This window comes from Canis aureus, chromosome 14, assembly GCF_053574225.1.
Source record: "Canis aureus isolate CA01 chromosome 14, VMU_Caureus_v.1.0, whole genome shotgun sequence".
Lineage (NCBI taxonomy): Eukaryota > Metazoa > Chordata > Mammalia > Carnivora > Canidae > Canis > Canis aureus.
The window spans coordinates 26,412,705-26,430,466 of NC_135624.1; the positions used below are offsets into that span (position 1 = coordinate 26,412,705).

The 17,762-nt window shown below is 51.6% G+C and overlaps 1 protein-coding gene and 1 long non-coding RNA gene across 2 annotated transcripts; one reads left to right on the forward strand and one right to left on the reverse strand.

Moving 5' to 3' along the window:
• The first annotated feature begins 232 nt into the window (after positions 1-232).
• On the forward strand, positions 233-7,946 carry TRIB1 (tribbles pseudokinase 1). The gene is made up of 3 exons (XM_077847200.1): positions 233-607; positions 2,595-2,887; positions 5,522-7,946. Exons 1-3 carry the CDS (start codon positions 248-250, stop codon positions 5,985-5,987), a joined length of 1,119 nt encoding a protein of 372 aa, XP_077703326.1. The 5' UTR covers positions 233-247; the 3' UTR covers positions 5,988-7,946.
• Positions 7,404-15,544, reverse strand: LOC144283300 (uncharacterized). The gene is made up of 2 exons (XR_013351740.1): positions 15,205-15,544; positions 7,404-12,973 (listed from the first exon to the last, which is right to left on the reverse strand). It is a non-coding gene; the product is annotated as an uncharacterized LOC144283300 (long non-coding RNA).
• Positions 15,545-17,762: the final 2,218 nt, after the last annotated feature.

Consider the following 17,762-nt stretch of genomic DNA (forward strand, 5'->3'; position numbering starts at 1 on the left):
ACAATAGCGGCGGCCGCCCCCGGCCAGGCGCCCCGAGCCGCCGCCCGCCGAGGTCCCGGGACCGCAGCCGGCCTCTGCCTCCCGCCCCCGGACGCGCGGCCGGCGTGCTTCCCGCGTGCAGCGCCAGCTCCCGGGAGCCGCTGCTGCCTGCCCCGGGGGGCCGAGCCGAGCTCCGTCCGCAAAGCCCACCCCGCCGGCTGGAGGAGGTCGCGGCGCCCGCGCCGAGCCCGGCCCGGCCCGGGACGGGATGCGGGTCGGTCCCGTGCGCTCGGCCATGAGCGGCGCCTCGCAGCCCCGCGGCCCGGCCCTGCTGCTCCCGGCCGCCCGGGGCGCCCCGGCCAAACGCCTGCTGGACGCGGACGACGCGGCGGCCGTGGCGGCCAAGTGCCCGCGCCTCTCCGAGTGCTCGAGCCCCCCGGACTACCTCAGCCCCCCCGGCTCGCCCTGCAGCCCGCAGCCGCCGCCCGCCGTTCCGGGAGCCGGCGGCGGCTGCGGGAGCGCGCCGGGGCCCAGCCGCATCGCCGACTACCTGCTGCTGCCGCTGGCGGAGCGCGAGCATGTGTCCCGGGCGCTGTGCATCCACACCGGCCGCGAGCTGCGCTGCAAGGTAGGCGCCCGGGGGGGCGGGGGCGCGGGGGCCCGCCCAGGTGCTCGGGGTCTCGCCCGCCGGCGCCGGGGGCCTCCGGGGCCACCTGCGGCGACTTGAGCGTGGCAGCGGGCTCTGGGCCAGCTTCGTCCGCCCTTGGGGGATTTCGGCTGGAGAGGCGCGGCGGGGGCTCGGCGGGCAAGAGGAGGCGCGGTGGGTGCTCAGAGGCCGTGCCTCCGTGACCTGCCCTTAGCGCCCGGCGTAGCGCCCGGCGTCCCAAATAAGTTGTGGGATTGACATGGATCCCAGGGCCCAGCCATTCCCCTGCTCTCGTTCCCCCGGCTTCCCCCGCCCCCCGTCCTGGAAGGACGCCCTGCAGTGGGTGCCTCCGCGGAGCTCGGAGCAGCCGGCAGCTGTTGCCGGGGCTGCGAGGCACCTGGGCCGGGCTGTGGGTGGTGAGGGGGGCGGGGGGCAGGTGGGAAGACCGTGCCGGGCTCGGGTCTTGGGGATCCCGGCCCCAGCCCGCGCCGGGAGGAGAACCCCGTCCTCCGCAGGGAGCGGTCTGAGGTGGGCTCCCCGGCGGCCCGGGGCCTTCGCCCGGCGCAGAAATGTTGGGAAGCCCACACCGGCTAGGAACCCTCGCTGCCGCCCAGCTCTCTCTTTTCCGGCCCGCGGTTTTTCTTTTGAACATGAGAGATTCCGTTCCGGGGCAGATAGGGCTCCTAGGAGCAGGATCCTCCGCGTGCACCCCCGGCCCCGACGTCCCCCACGAGCCTCGGGGCTGCTCCTTTTCTAGCGAGAGACGGGGTCACCCCTCCGTTAAAGTGGCTCTCGGGTTTTCCGCAACTCACCTGAACTCCACCCGCCTCCCCCTCCCTAGGCTCGCTGCTGCCACCTACTGTCCGACGGGAATGAAATTTCCAAGGCGGGCTCCAGCCCGGTGCACGGGGAGGGGGAATCCTTTCTTCCCGGGCGCTGGGGCGCCGGGGCTCGGAGCGGTTTGGGGAAGATGGGGGGTGGGGGGGGGCGGGGGTGGGGGGCGGAGCGGCTCAGAGATTCATCTAGCCGGGGCCGGGGCAGCCAGGCCTCAGAGGTGGGGTGGGTCTGGCCATTGTGCAACCCCTTCCAGTTCCTCTGAGCAGATAATAGCTGAATCCAGATGGTGACAGCCCATGTGTCACCGTTTCCAGTTGAGTCTAGGATATGAGTAACCGGACTAAACAAAAGGCCCTTAAAGAGACCAGCTAGCTTCTGAGAGGAGAGACTACCCATTTCCCTGGTGAAGGTGGAGGGTGGGAGCTCTGTGCCCCCCACCCCCCCACCTCGGGGTGGGGTGGTGCTGGAGATAAACAAACAAATGTAAAAACCATACAGAACATCCCATATCCTGTGCTAATTTTAACTCAAGGCCGTTTCTACCTGAGTCAGACTGTATAGGCAGGTTGTTTAAGGCTCTGTTGTCACAGTCTTTCTGCGAGTCATCTGTTCCTTCTGACTAATGACAGATCTGCATGTTCCCCAGCCCCTGCTTCCACTCGGAGGCTGCAGAGTCACCACATTCTGTGCTCTCTGTGGTGAGAGCTTTGGGTCTGCAGGGGGTCATGCATTTTCAGCTCCTGGAGATCCCGGGAGGGGCGGAGGGGGGGGGCTTCCTGCAGCTACTTGCAGCAGCCCCCACCTGCAAACAAGGAAGGGCCACAGAGGGTGCGAGCTTTAGGGCTCAGCCCCTGTGAAAGGAGGCGACATATATAGAAGACAGCTCTTTTAAACCATCCGTACAGTAACCCAGTGGGCATCTGCTAGCCAGAGCCCTCTATGTTGCTGGTTTGGGGTGTTAGAGGCAGCTGAGGCTTCTTGCATAAGGTGTGGGGTGGTGGTGGTGGTGCAGAGATAAATGAAGGGAGCCGTACTGTCAACCCAAGGCTGAAGGCCGAGAGCTGCAGTCCGGCATTCAGGAGGCAGCCTCTGCTTTTCTAGCTTCCTAAATGGGGTCACCGTCTCTCTGCAGGTGTTTCCTATTAAACACTACCAGGACAAAATCAGGCCTTACATCCAGCTGCCGTCACACAGGAACATCACTGGCATTGTGGAAGTGATCCTTGGGGAAACCAAGGCCTATGTCTTCTTTGAGAAGGACTTTGGGGACATGCACTCCTATGTGCGAAGCCGGAAGAGGCTGCGGGAAGAGGAGGCTGCCCGGCTCTTCAAGCAGATTGTTTCCGCCGTTGCCCACTGCCATCAGTCGGCCATCGTGCTCGGGGACCTGAAACTTAGGAAATTCGTCTTCTCCACGGAGGAGAGGTGAGCAGCCTTCGCAGCTCCTCCTGTGGCCTTGCGGGGCAGGTTAAGCGGTTAGGTACAGAGTGTTGGTTCGCATCAGAGCCGAGGGCTCGGTTGTCCCAGAATGAGTATTTAGAAAGGCCGCTCCCCAGGAGCCACGGCCAAGGATGGCTTATTCTGCACTGTCGTGGATGTGGCCCCGGGACACCTTGGTGCTTCTTTCTGTGGGATGTCACATGATGACAGGATGCCCTCCCCACTTCCACTCCAGGATCAAGTTTATCCCCATTGTTATCAGAAAGGTCAGTTCTTCTCGGGTAACAGATGGTCAGTCCGGCCTCACCGCATTGACTCCTAAAGGAAGTTTTCAAATCCTGGCTTCTACCAAGCGGGGAGCTTTTTAAATTTTTTTTTTTTTTTTTTGTACCTAAAAAGTATGACAGAGCTAAACTGTTGGATTTGCCCTATTCTGCTCTCCTCCTTTGTACCCTACTCCTGTTCCACTTTGGGCTGGCCCCCAGTACTGCTCTTCACATTCTCTGATGACTTTTCAGACCTCTTGTTTGGATACATCTTGAGAAAGTAGCCACATTGAATAATAAATGGATGTTGGCTGGAATTGGTTCCTAAATATAGATGGTGACTTTCCCTCATAAAGGACAAGATGAGCTTGATAAGAGAATAACGAGACGCTAGGATTCAGAGTTGAGGTTTCAGGCAAGGGAATTCAGGAAGCCGCGGGGAATAGACCTTACTTGACTTTAAGAGGTGGGCCGTATCTCTTCTGGAAAGATAAGGAGGGAAAAACCCCCTGTAGAATTGTGGAGGGGTGTGTATTATTTTGTTGCAGTTATTTGTGTGTGTGGGGGGGGCTGCCCCCAGCTGTGCATTTTTACCCTTGCCTCCAGATCCGTAGGAAAGAGTACAGGGTTGAGTTGCCATAAAGCATAGCTTTATATCTGACCTTGCAAAACTTATTGGAACATAACCGATTAGCAAAGAAAAGCAAAGTATTTGCAATGGAGAAGTTTCCAATTCCTGGAACATGCTCCTTTGATATGTTGATGTATTTTCTGAAACATGCCTTACACACCTCCTTTACTAGCTTTTGAAATCCGCATTGCACAGGCGAATGTCATGTGCACGGGGTTTGGCAACCCGAGGGTTAAGCAATGGCAGGCTGACGCTAGCCGGGGAACCAGCACAGGTGCAGGGTTTTAGTACTACAGCAGCCAATCAGGGGCAGACAGTGTGGGTTGAGTCATATTTTCCGTTTACAGAACCAATGGGTATTTTACATAACGACGGGGAGGTCAGGCTGAGGACATACGAAGTTAGCACATGTATACTACACTCCAGGGAACAGGAAGGCAGGAAGAAAAAAAAAAAAACACAACCAGACCTTTGAGAGGAAAAGAAATTGACCCATTAGCCAGCACCAAATGTTTGCCTTTGACTTCACAACAAGTAACTTACTGAAACAGGGCTATTTCAGAGAAGCAGGGAGGGGCACGGTCTGCCACCAGATGATAGAGGTTCCCCACAAGGCTCTGGGCTTTGGGGGACCCATGACCTATGGGTAGGTGCGTCTGAATAAGGAGGCACCTGCAGCTTCAGAAGAGAGCCTCTGCCTAAAGATTTTTTTCAGAGCCCCATATAGAAGATAAGCCCCCCCATGAAGGAGATAAACCCCCCCATGAAGGAGATAAACCCCCCCATGTAGAAGATAACCCCCCATGTAGGAGATAACCCCCCCATGTAGGGGATAAAACCCCCCATGTAGAAGATAAACCCTCTATGTAGAAGATAAACCCCCCCATGTAGGAGATAGCCCCCCATGTGGAAGATAAAGCTCCACAAAGAAGAAATAGGTTCAGGTGTCGATGTGCCATCCGTGGGTACGGATGTTCGGAGGCCCCGCATCCTTCAAATCCACCAGCCACTTCTGATTGCCCGTATAACCTCCAGGTCCCGGCTAAGTGTTCTTTGCAATGAAACACCCCAATAAATGTAATTAACATTCCTGGCACCTTTCCCGTCACGGTTATCGCGCCCTGGGCTCAGGTAGACAGAGTTCCCTGTGTGTGTCTATCACGCAGGCGTGAGCAGGAGTGCTGACAACGTGAGCATGATAGCCTTGACTCTGGGCCTCGTGTTCTGTAATGCGGAAGGGGGGCCCATGTAGCCCCAGCAGTCAGTGGCACGAGAAGAAGATGGGCCTGTAGGATGCTCAGCTCCCCCTCCCCCTCCCACCGCCCCAGAAGGAGGGATATACTGTTCTTCCCTGACAGCTTCTGTAGAAAAATGTCAGCATTCCCCTGAGACAAGCTCCCACTTCTGCAATGTGAACTTTGTAAGTTGTGTAACCCTATTAGGATATCTCTTCTAAGCTCTAGCCTAATGAATAGTATTTGGGGCTTTGCATCATACCCTCCGCCCCAGGCGCTCTTGATACTTTGCGAATGTTTATTGCAGTTTGTATTGGTTTGTGAAATCCTGAGTCCTGGGTGGTTGCAGGGCCCTGCTTAGTGGATGAAGGGGTAAATGGCATTCCTTGGGCCTTTGCTTTTAGTGCCTGTGGGTGCTGTTATAGAGGAGGCTTTGTTTTTTCATAGCAGCCGATCTGGAAGTAATAGCTTGTTTCCTCTCCTGCAGAAGCCAGCTCAGACTGGAAAGTCTAGAAGACACACACATAATCAAGGGGGAAGACGATGCTCTGTCAGACAAGCACGGCTGCCCGGCCTACGTGAGCCCTGAGATTCTGAACACCACTGGGACCTACTCCGGAAAGGCGGCAGACGTTTGGAGCCTAGGGGTGATGCTCTACACCCTTTTGGTGGGACGATACCCCTTCCATGACTCAGATCCCAGTGCCCTCTTCTCCAAAATCCGACGTGGACAGTTCTGCATTCCTGACCACATTTCCCCCAAAGCCAGGTGCCTCATTCGCAGCCTCCTGAGACGGGAGCCCTCCGAGAGACTCACTGCCCCAGAGATCTTACTCCATCCCTGGTTTGAGTCTGTCTTGGAACCTGGATACGTTGACTCAGAAATGGGAACTTCAGACCAGATTGTTCCAGACTACCAAGAGGACAGTGACATTAGTTCCTTCTTCTGCTAATCCCCAAACCTCAGAAACCTCATAATTCTCACACATGGCATTTCCATTTCTAAAGATGGACAGGCCTTTCGGCGTGGTGCCAACCAGATACGTGATGGCGTAAAGCTGGTAGCTGCTGAACTCGACGTGGCACCCCCTCTTACCTGTTGTGACGAGTGACTGTATTGATCTGAGCAGCACACATTCGGATCGATCGGCCGCCCTGCAAGTCGTTTCCCTTCTCAACGAACCCTGGCCCGCTGTCTCGCTGTCAGATGGGGCGGGGCGGGGGTGGGGGTTCCTGCATCTTCAGGGGTGGCAAAGAGTATGGATATCCTACAGCGTGTGGCCAAGTGAAATGGACGTGAACATTTTAAAGGGAGAGGAAGTGAGTCGCACAGTGGCGTTTTGGGCAATAACCATATTTTAACAGGGTGACAAATCACGTTGGCCAATAAACCTGCCATCTTTGACCTTGTCTCTGGGAGCTAGACTGTCGCTCCCCCGGCTTCTCTCTTGGAAAGTTCTTGGTTTGGTTTGGTTTAACACGCACCCTTCCTTCACACTCACCTCTCCCAGTGACCCTGCGCCCCCGTCGTCGTCGGAGCGGACTTTTTGAGGAGCAGAGGAGCCTGCACCACGAACCCAGACGCTCTCCTCCATTTCCTGCCAAGACCTCATTTGCACTAATGCCTTCCTTCTGACCTTGAAACGGCTCCTTCTCTGCTCTCCAAGCACTTACCAGCTAACCGTGGAGAAGTATCACAAAGATTTGAACTCCTGGCTGTTTCAGAAACTCTGAGCTCAGACTGAGGGACTTGGAGATTGTTTAAAGTCAATTTGAGCACTTGGAAACCGTTAGCTCTGTTGGGTCAGCAGTTTACCCTTTGTTCCCAAGACCATCTCAGGGTGGAACATTCTGTCTAGGAGGAGAAAGATAAGGAGAGGCCCTCCACGCCTCTCCCGAGAGTGAATGTCAAACATCTCTGTGCTTTAAGAGAAAGTGAATTTTGGATAGGCTTAGATGATTCTCAGACCCACTTCCAGGATTGTACTTTAACCCCTCATGGGTATGGTCTGCCTCTGGCATTTGTGTGTGCGGCTGCATTTTGCATGATGGGTTGTTCGTATTTCAAATTTGGCGTGGTTTACGAATACATCTCTATGATCGACATCTAGAGTGAAAGGGCCCCAAATCTTTAAAGTCGGGAGAGACTTTAATGTAGTCCAACCTTTGTCCTCTTTCTGCCACCTCCCAAAGCAGAAATCCTCCCCGGCCCCTCCTCCCTTCAGCCTCCTTCAGGTGGGAATGCAGCACCTGCTTGAATGCTTCCAGAGATGGGGAGCTCACTACCTACAAAAGCTAGAGCTTAACAGAGAAAACCAACTCGCATTAAAATCCAAGAACCCATGAAATACCAGTAAGTGTCTCAGTACTGAAATCAGGTGGTTAAACGGGTAAACCAAACATACTGTATTTTGAACAATGGCACAAAAAAGCAGGCAGTCATCTTTTAAGGGCTACGCCTAGGCAAACAACTAACATGCATTGTGAGAATGCTGTGTATACCTCACGTACTGTGTACTTTGTATATATATTTTACCTTTTATACCTATTGTCCGATACTACGTTTTTGTCGTTTTGGCTCTGAGGCTTGTTTTGTTGTCTGTGTCTGTCTGAATAACCTGCGTGTCTAAAGCCACGTGAAATGTGAATGATTATCGGCAATATGACCTTGACAGAATCATGGGACTCGGAGAAGAGGGAGGACAGAGGCCCTCTGTCATATTCAACGCGCTCGTGGTTGCTCGACTGTTGTATCTGTGATACATTACCCGGCGGAGGACTCCTGGGCTGGCTGGGGCTTCTGCCGGGAAAGCTCGAAACACTAGATCCTTCCTGTACATGTGTATATACGTGAACAGTGAGACGACCGTTTCTGACTTGTAGAGAAATTTTAATAAATCTGGTTTCGTAAATAGGCGCAGTGAATTTCTTCGGAGTCCAGTCTGCCTCTGCCTTGTGCCGTCTCATGCGGGGGATGCAAAGGTCCCCGGCCTCCGGGTTTGGAATATCACAGGGAAACCCAGAAGCAAACATGATGTTGATGATGATGATGATGATGATGATGATGATGATGATGATGTATGACCTTTGGAAGGGTTGAGCCCATTCACTTTTTTCCACTGAAGTGGGCAAATTCATTCTGATGGGTGAAGCCAGCTTGGTGAAATGAGGTTGGTGAGGGCTGCAGGTTGGTGCAAAGCTGAGAAACATGTGGAGAGAAGCAATGGAACAAACCCTCCGGCTCTGGGTCTTTTTTAGGTCAGGGACCCTTGAGAATTTGATGAAAGCTATGGCCACTTAGAATAGGGGACTCAGGCAAATCCCACAGAATTTTGTTACAGTTAGAAGTCTGCATGTGTCCCTGAGGGCATCCGGGGCTTCCTGCTGAGAATGAGGTTCCCCCACCCTCCCCACCCTGTGTTAGATTTAATTAAAAAGGCTAATTGAGGCATTTCCTTCTGTCCCTGTAAGTGGAAATAAAGGAAGGAAAAACTAAAGCGACATTATTTTGAATCACAAAGGTAAAGAGAAAGCAAGGATTTTGATATAATTAGGTTTATAGCTTCACGGTTACATCAGAATCTATTCTAAGCCAAGTAAATTAGCATCGAGAGTGATTTTAAAAAAACTCTTTACATTGTCAAGTGTAACGAATATACAGAAAAATGCACAGAAGAGTGTTCAGCTCTGAATTTTCACAAAGCCAACCCTGGAAGGCACTGGCATGACCAGCAGCAGGATCCAGAATGCAAAACACTGCCAGGATCCCGGGACCGGCCTCGGGTCCCTTCCCGGCCCTGTCTGACACCCCCTCCGAGGGTCACTCCCGTGGGGGAGAATTTTAACTCCTTTTCACGGTAAAAATTAGAATGGAATAAATCAACTCTGGGTTTAAATGAAGAGGCAGACAGAAGTCCCAGATGACACAACTGCCTTTTTCTAGGACTCAGGCTGAGGTCACCCAGGAAAGCAGACCTATGACACCAAAGTAAATTGCAACTCAGGCCTTGTGACCCAGGACTTTAAAAGAAATGGAAAAAAGCACATCAGAAGCAGCTGGGTGGGTGGGGGTGGGTGGGGGTGGGGGTGGGGATGGTCAAAATGCTGGAGCAGCTTAGAAACCGGGGAAGCTGGGGGTTGGTCTAGGGTCATCCCACGAATAGAACTCTTAAGGCCCGAAGTTCCTGGGACCTCAGAATATGCAATGTCGTGTCCCCTTGTTCCAACGCATCTGGGCGAGGCTCCACGTAACTCCTTGGGCATACTGAAGGCTAATACTTTGGACTTCACTGAGCTTTTTAATCTAAGGATTTCAAAACACTTTGCAAGCAATTAAGGTTACAACACCTCTTAGTACTGTTGTTACATGCACCAAATGGAGAGAGATATGGGTCAGGATTGGCTGGGATGGCATGTGATGCCACAGATACATAAATGTAATCTCTTCCAAGGTAGGAGCAAATCTGGGGCAATTTCACCCAGTTACATTCTAGAAGTTTGGAACGAGGGTGTGTGAGCCTTTGGCTGGAAAGTTGATCGCTTCTATTTCCCGTTGTGTCCTCAACCTATTTGTCATTGGAGTAAATCATGCAAGTAATACCTCGATAACCTTGTATTCATAGCATACTTTCTAGAAGTTTTACTCTTTCCCTCCCCGCTCCCCCTCTTCTCTTCAGAGCAGCTGAGTGAATCTGGCAAGCCAGATATTATTTGCTCCATTTTGTAGATGAGAAAACGGAGTCGCAGGTGTCTTTCAGTAGCTACTCAGGGGTAAGCTGCTTGGAGCTGGGACTTGAACTCGGGTCTTTAGACTCCTTGCTCGGTGTTGTCTTTTGTGTCTGCACACTGCAGCACAAAGGCTTCCGGCAGATGGTGATTGGAGAAGGTGGTTTGAGATAAATACAAACACTGAGCCTTTGTCCCAGTTAACCTCTTAGAAAAGACCCAGTACCTCAGTCATAAAGGTGGGAGCATTACGCAAGATGAGAGAGAGAGAGACGACTGAATAAACACCGTGCCCCCACCATGTGCCAGGCACCACAGACCCTTGGGAAACGGTTGACCCAGCTAGCAGTCCTAGCTGCATGGGGTCAGGGACTGTGATAGTAGTACTCACCCCCTGGCTCCCCAGCACCCTGCACAGTGCTTACCACAAGGAGGGCGTCCAGTGCCAACATGGATGGATGGATGGATGGATGGATGGATGGATGGATGGATGGGTGGGTGGATGGGTGGGTGGATGGGTGGATGGATGGATGGATGGATGGATGGATGGATGGATGGGTGGATGCGTGGATGGGTGAGTGGATGGGTGGATGGATGGATGGGTGGGTGGGTGGATGGGTGGATGGGTGGATGGATGGATGGGTGGGTGGGTGGATGTCTTCCAGCAGCTCAGAGAGCCACAAGCAAGAAAACAGAAAGCTTGTGACGGAGGTCTCTGCCACCGTGGTTCTTATTCATCTTTCAACGGGAGTCATATTCCTTGATGGATTTCTTCTTCGGTCCCTTCCGCTGCCGTTCTGGGAAAACAGCATGATGCTGCGATTCTGTGCAAATAAGTCCCATAGCCATCTTCCTCGGACTGACCGTGCGTGGGGCTAGTCTTGTGCTTCCTTTTAAAACAGCGCAGCACGCTGCATGGGTTCCTTGTCTAATTCCACCCTGGGCAAAGAGGGGCATTGCGGGAATGAAGATTATGGAATCGGCTGGTCAACAGGCCTTTGGCTGGGAAAAAGAAAGCAAGGGTTTAGTGAATCACCACACCCCCAAAAAAGAGAAGAACAGGATGTCATTATCAACTGCGCCGAGCCGCCCCTAGCAGGTTTTCTGTAATGACCCCAACTGCAGTCAAGGACTTAGCAGTTCCTAGAAGAGGTACAAGGGCAGGATGTAGCCAACACCCCACCTCGGTCTTCCTGGAGGTGTTATGGCACGGACCTCATTCTATCTTCTCAGCATCCCTGCGAGGTGGGTGATTTGTTCCCATTGAACAGATGTGGCTGCTGAGGCCCAGACACTGGACTGTCCACCCAAGGGCCCGCAACGAGTGGGGAGAGGGGCGGACTCCAACCCCGGCCTGGTAACTGCAGGTCTTGGTCCGGTCCTGTCCTGTGCTTGGCAGATTGGGTCTGGTGCGCTAGACCAGCGACACAGTGTCTTCTTTTTGGAGCTGGCATTTTGCTGGGACAGTTTTTTGCCGGAAAGTATCAAGTGTGCTGGGTTAGTCCCAGTTCCAGGCTATGGTTTCTACCAGCTGAGATGTATCAACAGAGGGCTTGGGGTACACTGCGAGCCAGGTGGAGTGTGTCCCATGAATTAGCGAAGGATTACCTCCCGCACCCCTATAAAGGAGTATGGCCATTCTCCCCTTTTGACAGACGGGGAGCCGAGCTGGAGGTTCAGAGAAGGTAAGGGATTGGCCCAAAGTCACACAGCACAGCTTTCATTTGCTAATTAACACACCCAGAGCCCTTAAGGCCTATTGTCCTTTTGTTTTTAGAACTGGGAGGGCACTTTTTAAACTTTCTAAACTCTTTATTTAGTCTTAAATGCTGTGTGGTATCCTGGAACAGGAAAAAAAAAGATGTTAATGGGAAAATGAGTGAAAGCTAAACACGGTCTGGCGTTTAATTGATAATAATGTGCCAGTGTGGGTTTCTTCCGTTGTGACAAATGTACCACGGAAATGCAGGGTGGCAACATTGGAGCAAACTTGACTGAGGAACTCTGTACTATCTTGGCAACTTTTTCTGTGAATCTAACATTATTCCAAAATTATAAGCCTATTTTTTTAAAGATTTTATTTATAATAAAATAAAATCTTTATTAAAGATTAAATCTCTAATAAAATCTTTACTTATTTATTCATGAGAGACAGAGGCAGAGGCAGAAGCAGGCTTCCTGCGGGGAGCCCCATGTGGGACTCGATCCCAGGACCCCAGGATCACGACCTGAGCCCAAGGCAGATGCTCAACCGCTGAGCCATCCAGATGCCCCCAAATTACAAGCTTATTAATAAAACATTAAGCCCATGCTGCCCCCACTTTCAGCCAGGGGAAATCAAGGCTGAGACCTGGAAGCCACAGGCAGAGAGCAGCAAGGACACTGGGGACCCAGCCTCCCCAGGCCCTGCTGCTTGGGGTGCCGGCTGGCTGTGCTGTGTGTGACCTTCCAGAACGTGTCTAGAGCAGAATGAGGTGAATGTGAGCTGTTTCCATGGAACAGGTCAGAGACTTTTCTTGCCATGGGACTTGACATTTTGAAAAAAAAAAAATCAATGTCTAGGTCTGACCTTTAGACCAAGTGACTACACAAGTGTCTCTGTCCGTTTCCTCATCTGGTCGTGGCTCTGGGTCAGCCAGCCACGGAGCCAGTCTGGGGGCTGGGCCCGTCCACCTTGAACTTGAATTGCACACCTCATTAGCTCGAGGACGGCGGGAGCCAGTCGGGGGATTATCCGTGCAAGGGAGGCTTGCCCTCTGTTGGAAGAGGAAGGCCAGTGGGGCTCGGGGCTCCGGGACGCTCCAGACACATTTCTCATCCAGGCCCTGAGTCCAGAGGGTGTCTGGTGGCTGGGAGGTGAGGACCCCGTGGACCGGCTCCCTGCCTCCCCCTGAGACGGTTCCTCACTCTGTGCCCTGCACCCCTGGGCAGGTGCCGCAGGCCGGCAAGCAGCTTAGCCCAGTGTCACCCCCCATGTGACAGATGGGGAAGCCACCCTGGGGAAGGAGAAAGGACAGCCCCTTCACAGTTGAGGCTGGTCTTGTATCTGGAAACTTCTTTCTCCATAGCCCGTTTAGGGTTGGTTTCCTGAGTTCCTGCCAATGAGCATCTTTCTTACTTCTTCGCTGGGGAAGTGAATCTGTAGATGACATTTCCCCGGCAGCCCCCCAACACTCAGGATTTCTCAGACACATTGTTCCATGGCCGGTGCCTGCTGCGAACACAGAAAAGGAAAAAAAAAAAAAAAAAAAGGAAAGGAAAAATGTACAGAGGATGTAGTGTTTGCCCAACCCTGCTGTTGCGCTTTATAAGCACCTGCCCAATTTCATTCTTAGGACAACTCTGTAGGGCAGACATTCTAATTTGTCCCATCTTAGAGGTGAGTACGTGAAAGCCCAGAGAGGTTAAGCAACTTGCTCAAGGGCACACAGGTAGTGAATGGGATTTGAACATGAGGAGCCTCACTCTAAAGAATATGCCTTTAACATGTGACCCGCTGCCCCTGTTTTGGCAGGGGTCAATATTTTATTTATATTTTGTTCCTTTTATATTTTATTCTCACCATGAAAGTCCAGGCATGCCGGTGTGCCCTGCCCTCCCTTGAGGGAAAATGCTTTGCTTTTGACACTTAAAAGTTTGAACTTCAGGGTTAGAGGGACCTGGGAGCAAATCCTAGCTCTGTAGCTAATCAGCTTTAGGAAGGAGACAAGTCACCTGACCTCTCCCTGCCTCGGTTGTAGCAACAACGGAAATAGCACTGGGAATACGTCCTCCAAAAGCTGTGGCAGTGAAGGTTCTGGGAAGTAACGCGTGTCCAGGGCCAGCCCCAAGGTGCCACACAGCTGGCTTGAAAGTCAGGCAAAATCACTTCGAAGTGGAAAGAACCCAGGCGGGGACGTCAGACAGACCTGGATTTGGATCCCAGCCTAGCTACTTATTTGCTCTGTGACCTTCAGCAAATTGCAAAACCTCTCTGACCCAGAATTTCCTCATCCATAAAATGGTACATAACAATAAGTGTTTTGCAGAGCTGCAGATCTGCAGGCAGGCTTGGTGATAAATCACACCAAGGAGCTGGTCTGGGATTGCAGTCAGAGATTACAGTGTTCCTCTTGTCATTCTTAAGGACTTCCTCCTCCCTCCTTTGTCTTCCCTGCTCTTTCCCTTCTGGTTTGCATGCTGGCCAAAGTCAGAGTGTTGACTGTTCTGAGGGAACAGCTTGAAGGGGAGGGTCAATGGCTGGGAACAGGGCCCAGGGGGTCAGCCTTCCCACCACCTCCTACCTGGGAACCTGCTGATGTTGACCCTAGTACCCTAGTCAATTCAGGAGCAAGCAGTCTGACTTCTCTGACCTTGTCCAGAAACTCACCCTGGGTGGGGTGCTGGGGGTGGGGTTAGGGGGCAGGGTGGTAGGGGGTGGGGGGTACATGACTTGCAATGGCCACTTTGCAGATACTGCCTTGATTCCCAAAACAGAAGTCTCACTGGGATCCCACAAGGAGAGATAGGATTAAAAAAATTAACACATGGCCAGTTTCTGCTGAAACAAGGGGGAGCCTATCGGGTGGCAAGGAGAGGAGCCTGGAGTCACAGAGGCCCAGGGTTTAACATGTGGCCCGAGGACTTAACCCCGGTCCCAGCCTCAGTTACCTTGTTTGAGAAATGGGTTTAGTAAGAATTCTCAATTCCTGAGACTGTGTCGTTGAAATGAGATCTTTCCCGTCAAGCATTTCCCTGACATATACAAAATACTCAACAAATGTTGGCTGCCGATAATCGGTGTCCAAGATGGTCAAAAGTGGTAAGTCAGTCCGTCAGAAGAATGTACTAAACAGTGCTTCCCATGACTGGGCGTGGAGGACCCCGTGAAGATACAGATTCTGTTCCTTGGGGCTGGAGCGGGGCCTGAGAATCTGCATTTCCGACCAGTCTCAGGTGGAGTCTATGCTGCTAGCTCACCAACCACAATCAGGGGAGCATGGGGTTGAAACCCATTTGCAAATGGAGACCTGTTAGGGCTCAGGTAAGATGAGCCAATTTCTGAAAGCGGGTCCAATTTGGGGTAAATCTGGGCAAAGGGGGGTGGAAAGAAAGTACTAGTTAACAGCTGCTCGGCATTGAGTGTGTTGAATGAATTATCCTTGGGATCATCACAGCATCGCTGAGGGATGGTCTTGTGTCCACCGTACAGGAGGGGGAACTGGCACTCGTCCAGTGTGCGAAGTCCCCAAAAGATGGGACTGAGATCTGGCCTTGCGTCTGATTGCCTCCAATCCATCACAGAACCTGTCTCTCTGTACCTCAGAGGTAAAGACAGGAGCCTGAGAACACAGCCGAGACAATCCTACACAAGCCACGTCCTCCCTCTCGACCTCAGTTTCCCTGTTGGCAGAGAGTGGCCTGGGCGTAAATGACCCCTAGCCCTACCCCTCCCCTCCGCCCTACCTCCTGTTGGAAGAGTTTATCTGTCCGTGGGTGCTCCAGTCTTGCTCAGCATTCCCTTGGCTGCGTCCCCATTTCTCTTCCTAACTTGGTGCTAATGTTCTAATTGCAGACATATCGATGTCACCCATCCACTTAGGAACACTGGCAGGGCTGCTGGACACGGGCATCTTCCTCAAAGCAGGCCAAGCAATGTAGCGGTAACCAGAATAAACTTAGCACCTGGTCCAGAAAGAACATTCTTCTACACCCCAGAGATGAGCCTCTAGGCGTCCGCAGGTAGAGAAGGCCACTTGCGTCAACTTGAAGTCATGTGGGATCTAGTTTCACCTGGAGCACAGGCTCGGAGTCTTAACCCTATAGGGCCTGAGTGCCAGAGAGACTGGTTTGAACCTACACACGGAGAGACAGGCAGACAGGCCCAGGTTCCCCAGGCAGAAGGAGGGGTGCTCCCACATACCCCCCGGGCTCATAGAGAACTGGGCAGGATTTCAGAAGAGCATGTTGGCCAGAGCTCAAGTCTCTGCATTCCAACCTTGGGGTAGGTCATTGGGCAAGTTATTTATTCTCTTTGATCCTCAGTTTCCCCTTCTGTAAAATAAGGCAGATGTTGGTAGCTGTCTGCTGGGGTTCTGGTGGGAATTAAATGAACTAATACAGGGGTGCCTGGGTGGCTCAGCCAGTTAAGCCTCTGACTCTTGGTTTCAGCTCAGGTCATGATCTCAGGGTCATGAGATTGAGCCTCGTGTTGGGCTCTGTGCTCAGCATGGAATCCACTTGAGATTTTCTCTCCTTCTCCCCCTGCCCTTTCCCTACTTGCACATGCACACTCATTCTCTGACTCTAAATAAATAATCTTAAAAAACAAATAGGTGAATGAGCTAATAATACATGCAAACCATCCCATGCAGGCCATCCCCATAAATGTGAAATCTGTTAAGAGTAGTGACTTCTCTCTTCTACTTATTATTGGATACCCAGTATCTGGAACAGTGCCTCGCACATGATAAATGTTTACAGGTATTTATGCAACGACTGAATTAGGGAGCCTCTAGAGTATTGGTTTTCAAACTGTGTTCTGAGGAACCCCAGTGTATCTAGGGCCACTAAATGGTGAGATGGAGGGAGTGTGAGAGAAAAACTAGAAGAGGAACCAGCATCATCCTGCTCCCTTCCCTTGCTCAGATTCCTCTCTGATTTATATGTTATATATGTGGTTTTCTGGGTAAAATTTTACTTGGAGTAGGATTTTTGCAGCTGAAAAATAGTTAAGAACATTATTAATACCAAAAATTTATTTCCTAGACCACCTACCTTAGATTGTCCTGGGTGAGTGTTAGAATACTGTTTCCCTGACCCCACACATAATCTACTGAGTCATATTTTCTGGGGAAGGAGCATGCATTTTTAATCAGTTTCTTAAAGCATTCCTATTCATGATAACATTTGAAAAACACACATCTGAATCATTTTACAAGTGGGGGAAATGAGGCCTTGTTAGGTAAGGTGCCTGGCTCAGGATCTCGAGGGCAATGTTGGAAGGGCTGGTGTAAAGGTGTCTTAACCCCTAGACCAGTAGTCTTTCTAGGCCACAGCTTCTATGATCCTAAGACAGGCAAGCTCCTTGTGGGCCCAGGTGATGAGAGGGGTTGCGGGAGGGAGACAGGAACCTGGTCAACACTTTCTTGGCCTTGGGGTGACCATCCGCCTCTGGGAGCTTGGGCTTTGCCCACACATGCCCCAGGGTGGACACTCAGTAGATGTTGGCCTAATGGAAGAAGCGAGTGAAAGAATGACATTTTTTTAGGGAGACATGTAAACAAAAGGTATATGATATGATAGCAGGAAGTACTAAGCTATGGAAAGAAAATAAAACTAGGTAAGGGATAGAGAGTGATACGTTGAAGAACTATTTTAGATCATTTAGATGCTGTTTTGGAGAAAAGGCCTCTTCTAAGGAGGTGACATTTGCATAGAGACCAGAGGAATGTGGGAGATGGAGTTATCTGATGGAAGGTAAAGGGGACAGCAAGTGCAAAGGCCCGGAGGCAGGAAAGTGCTTGGTGTGCTTGAGGACCCACAAGGATCGTTTGAGGCTGACATGAGACCATGTGGGAGAATTTCTTGGGACAGTGCCTGCTGCACTTTGGCTGTTGCTATTATTAATGTCATTTTATCCTCATGATGTGAAGGACAAGTACCATCAGGTGTACCTTTATTTTGCGTTATTCTATTTTCCATTATTTAAAAAATCATATTCATGAAGATATAATATCCCTATAGTAAAATTTACCTTTGTCTAGTGAAGAGGTGGGTGAGATGTGCCAAATGCTTCCATTTGTCAAGCAAGTGGATATCCAACATCAGATGTCAAACGTTTCCTTCACAAAAAGTTCCCTTGTGTCCTTGGTAGCAAGTCTCCTTATTTACCCACAGCCTCTAGCCATCACTGATCTAATTTCTATATCTAGAGTTTGGGAATTATATGGATATCATCTTTGTGTCTGTGTCCTTTCACTTAGTAGAATGCTTTTGAGATTCCTCTGCGCAGTTGTACGTAT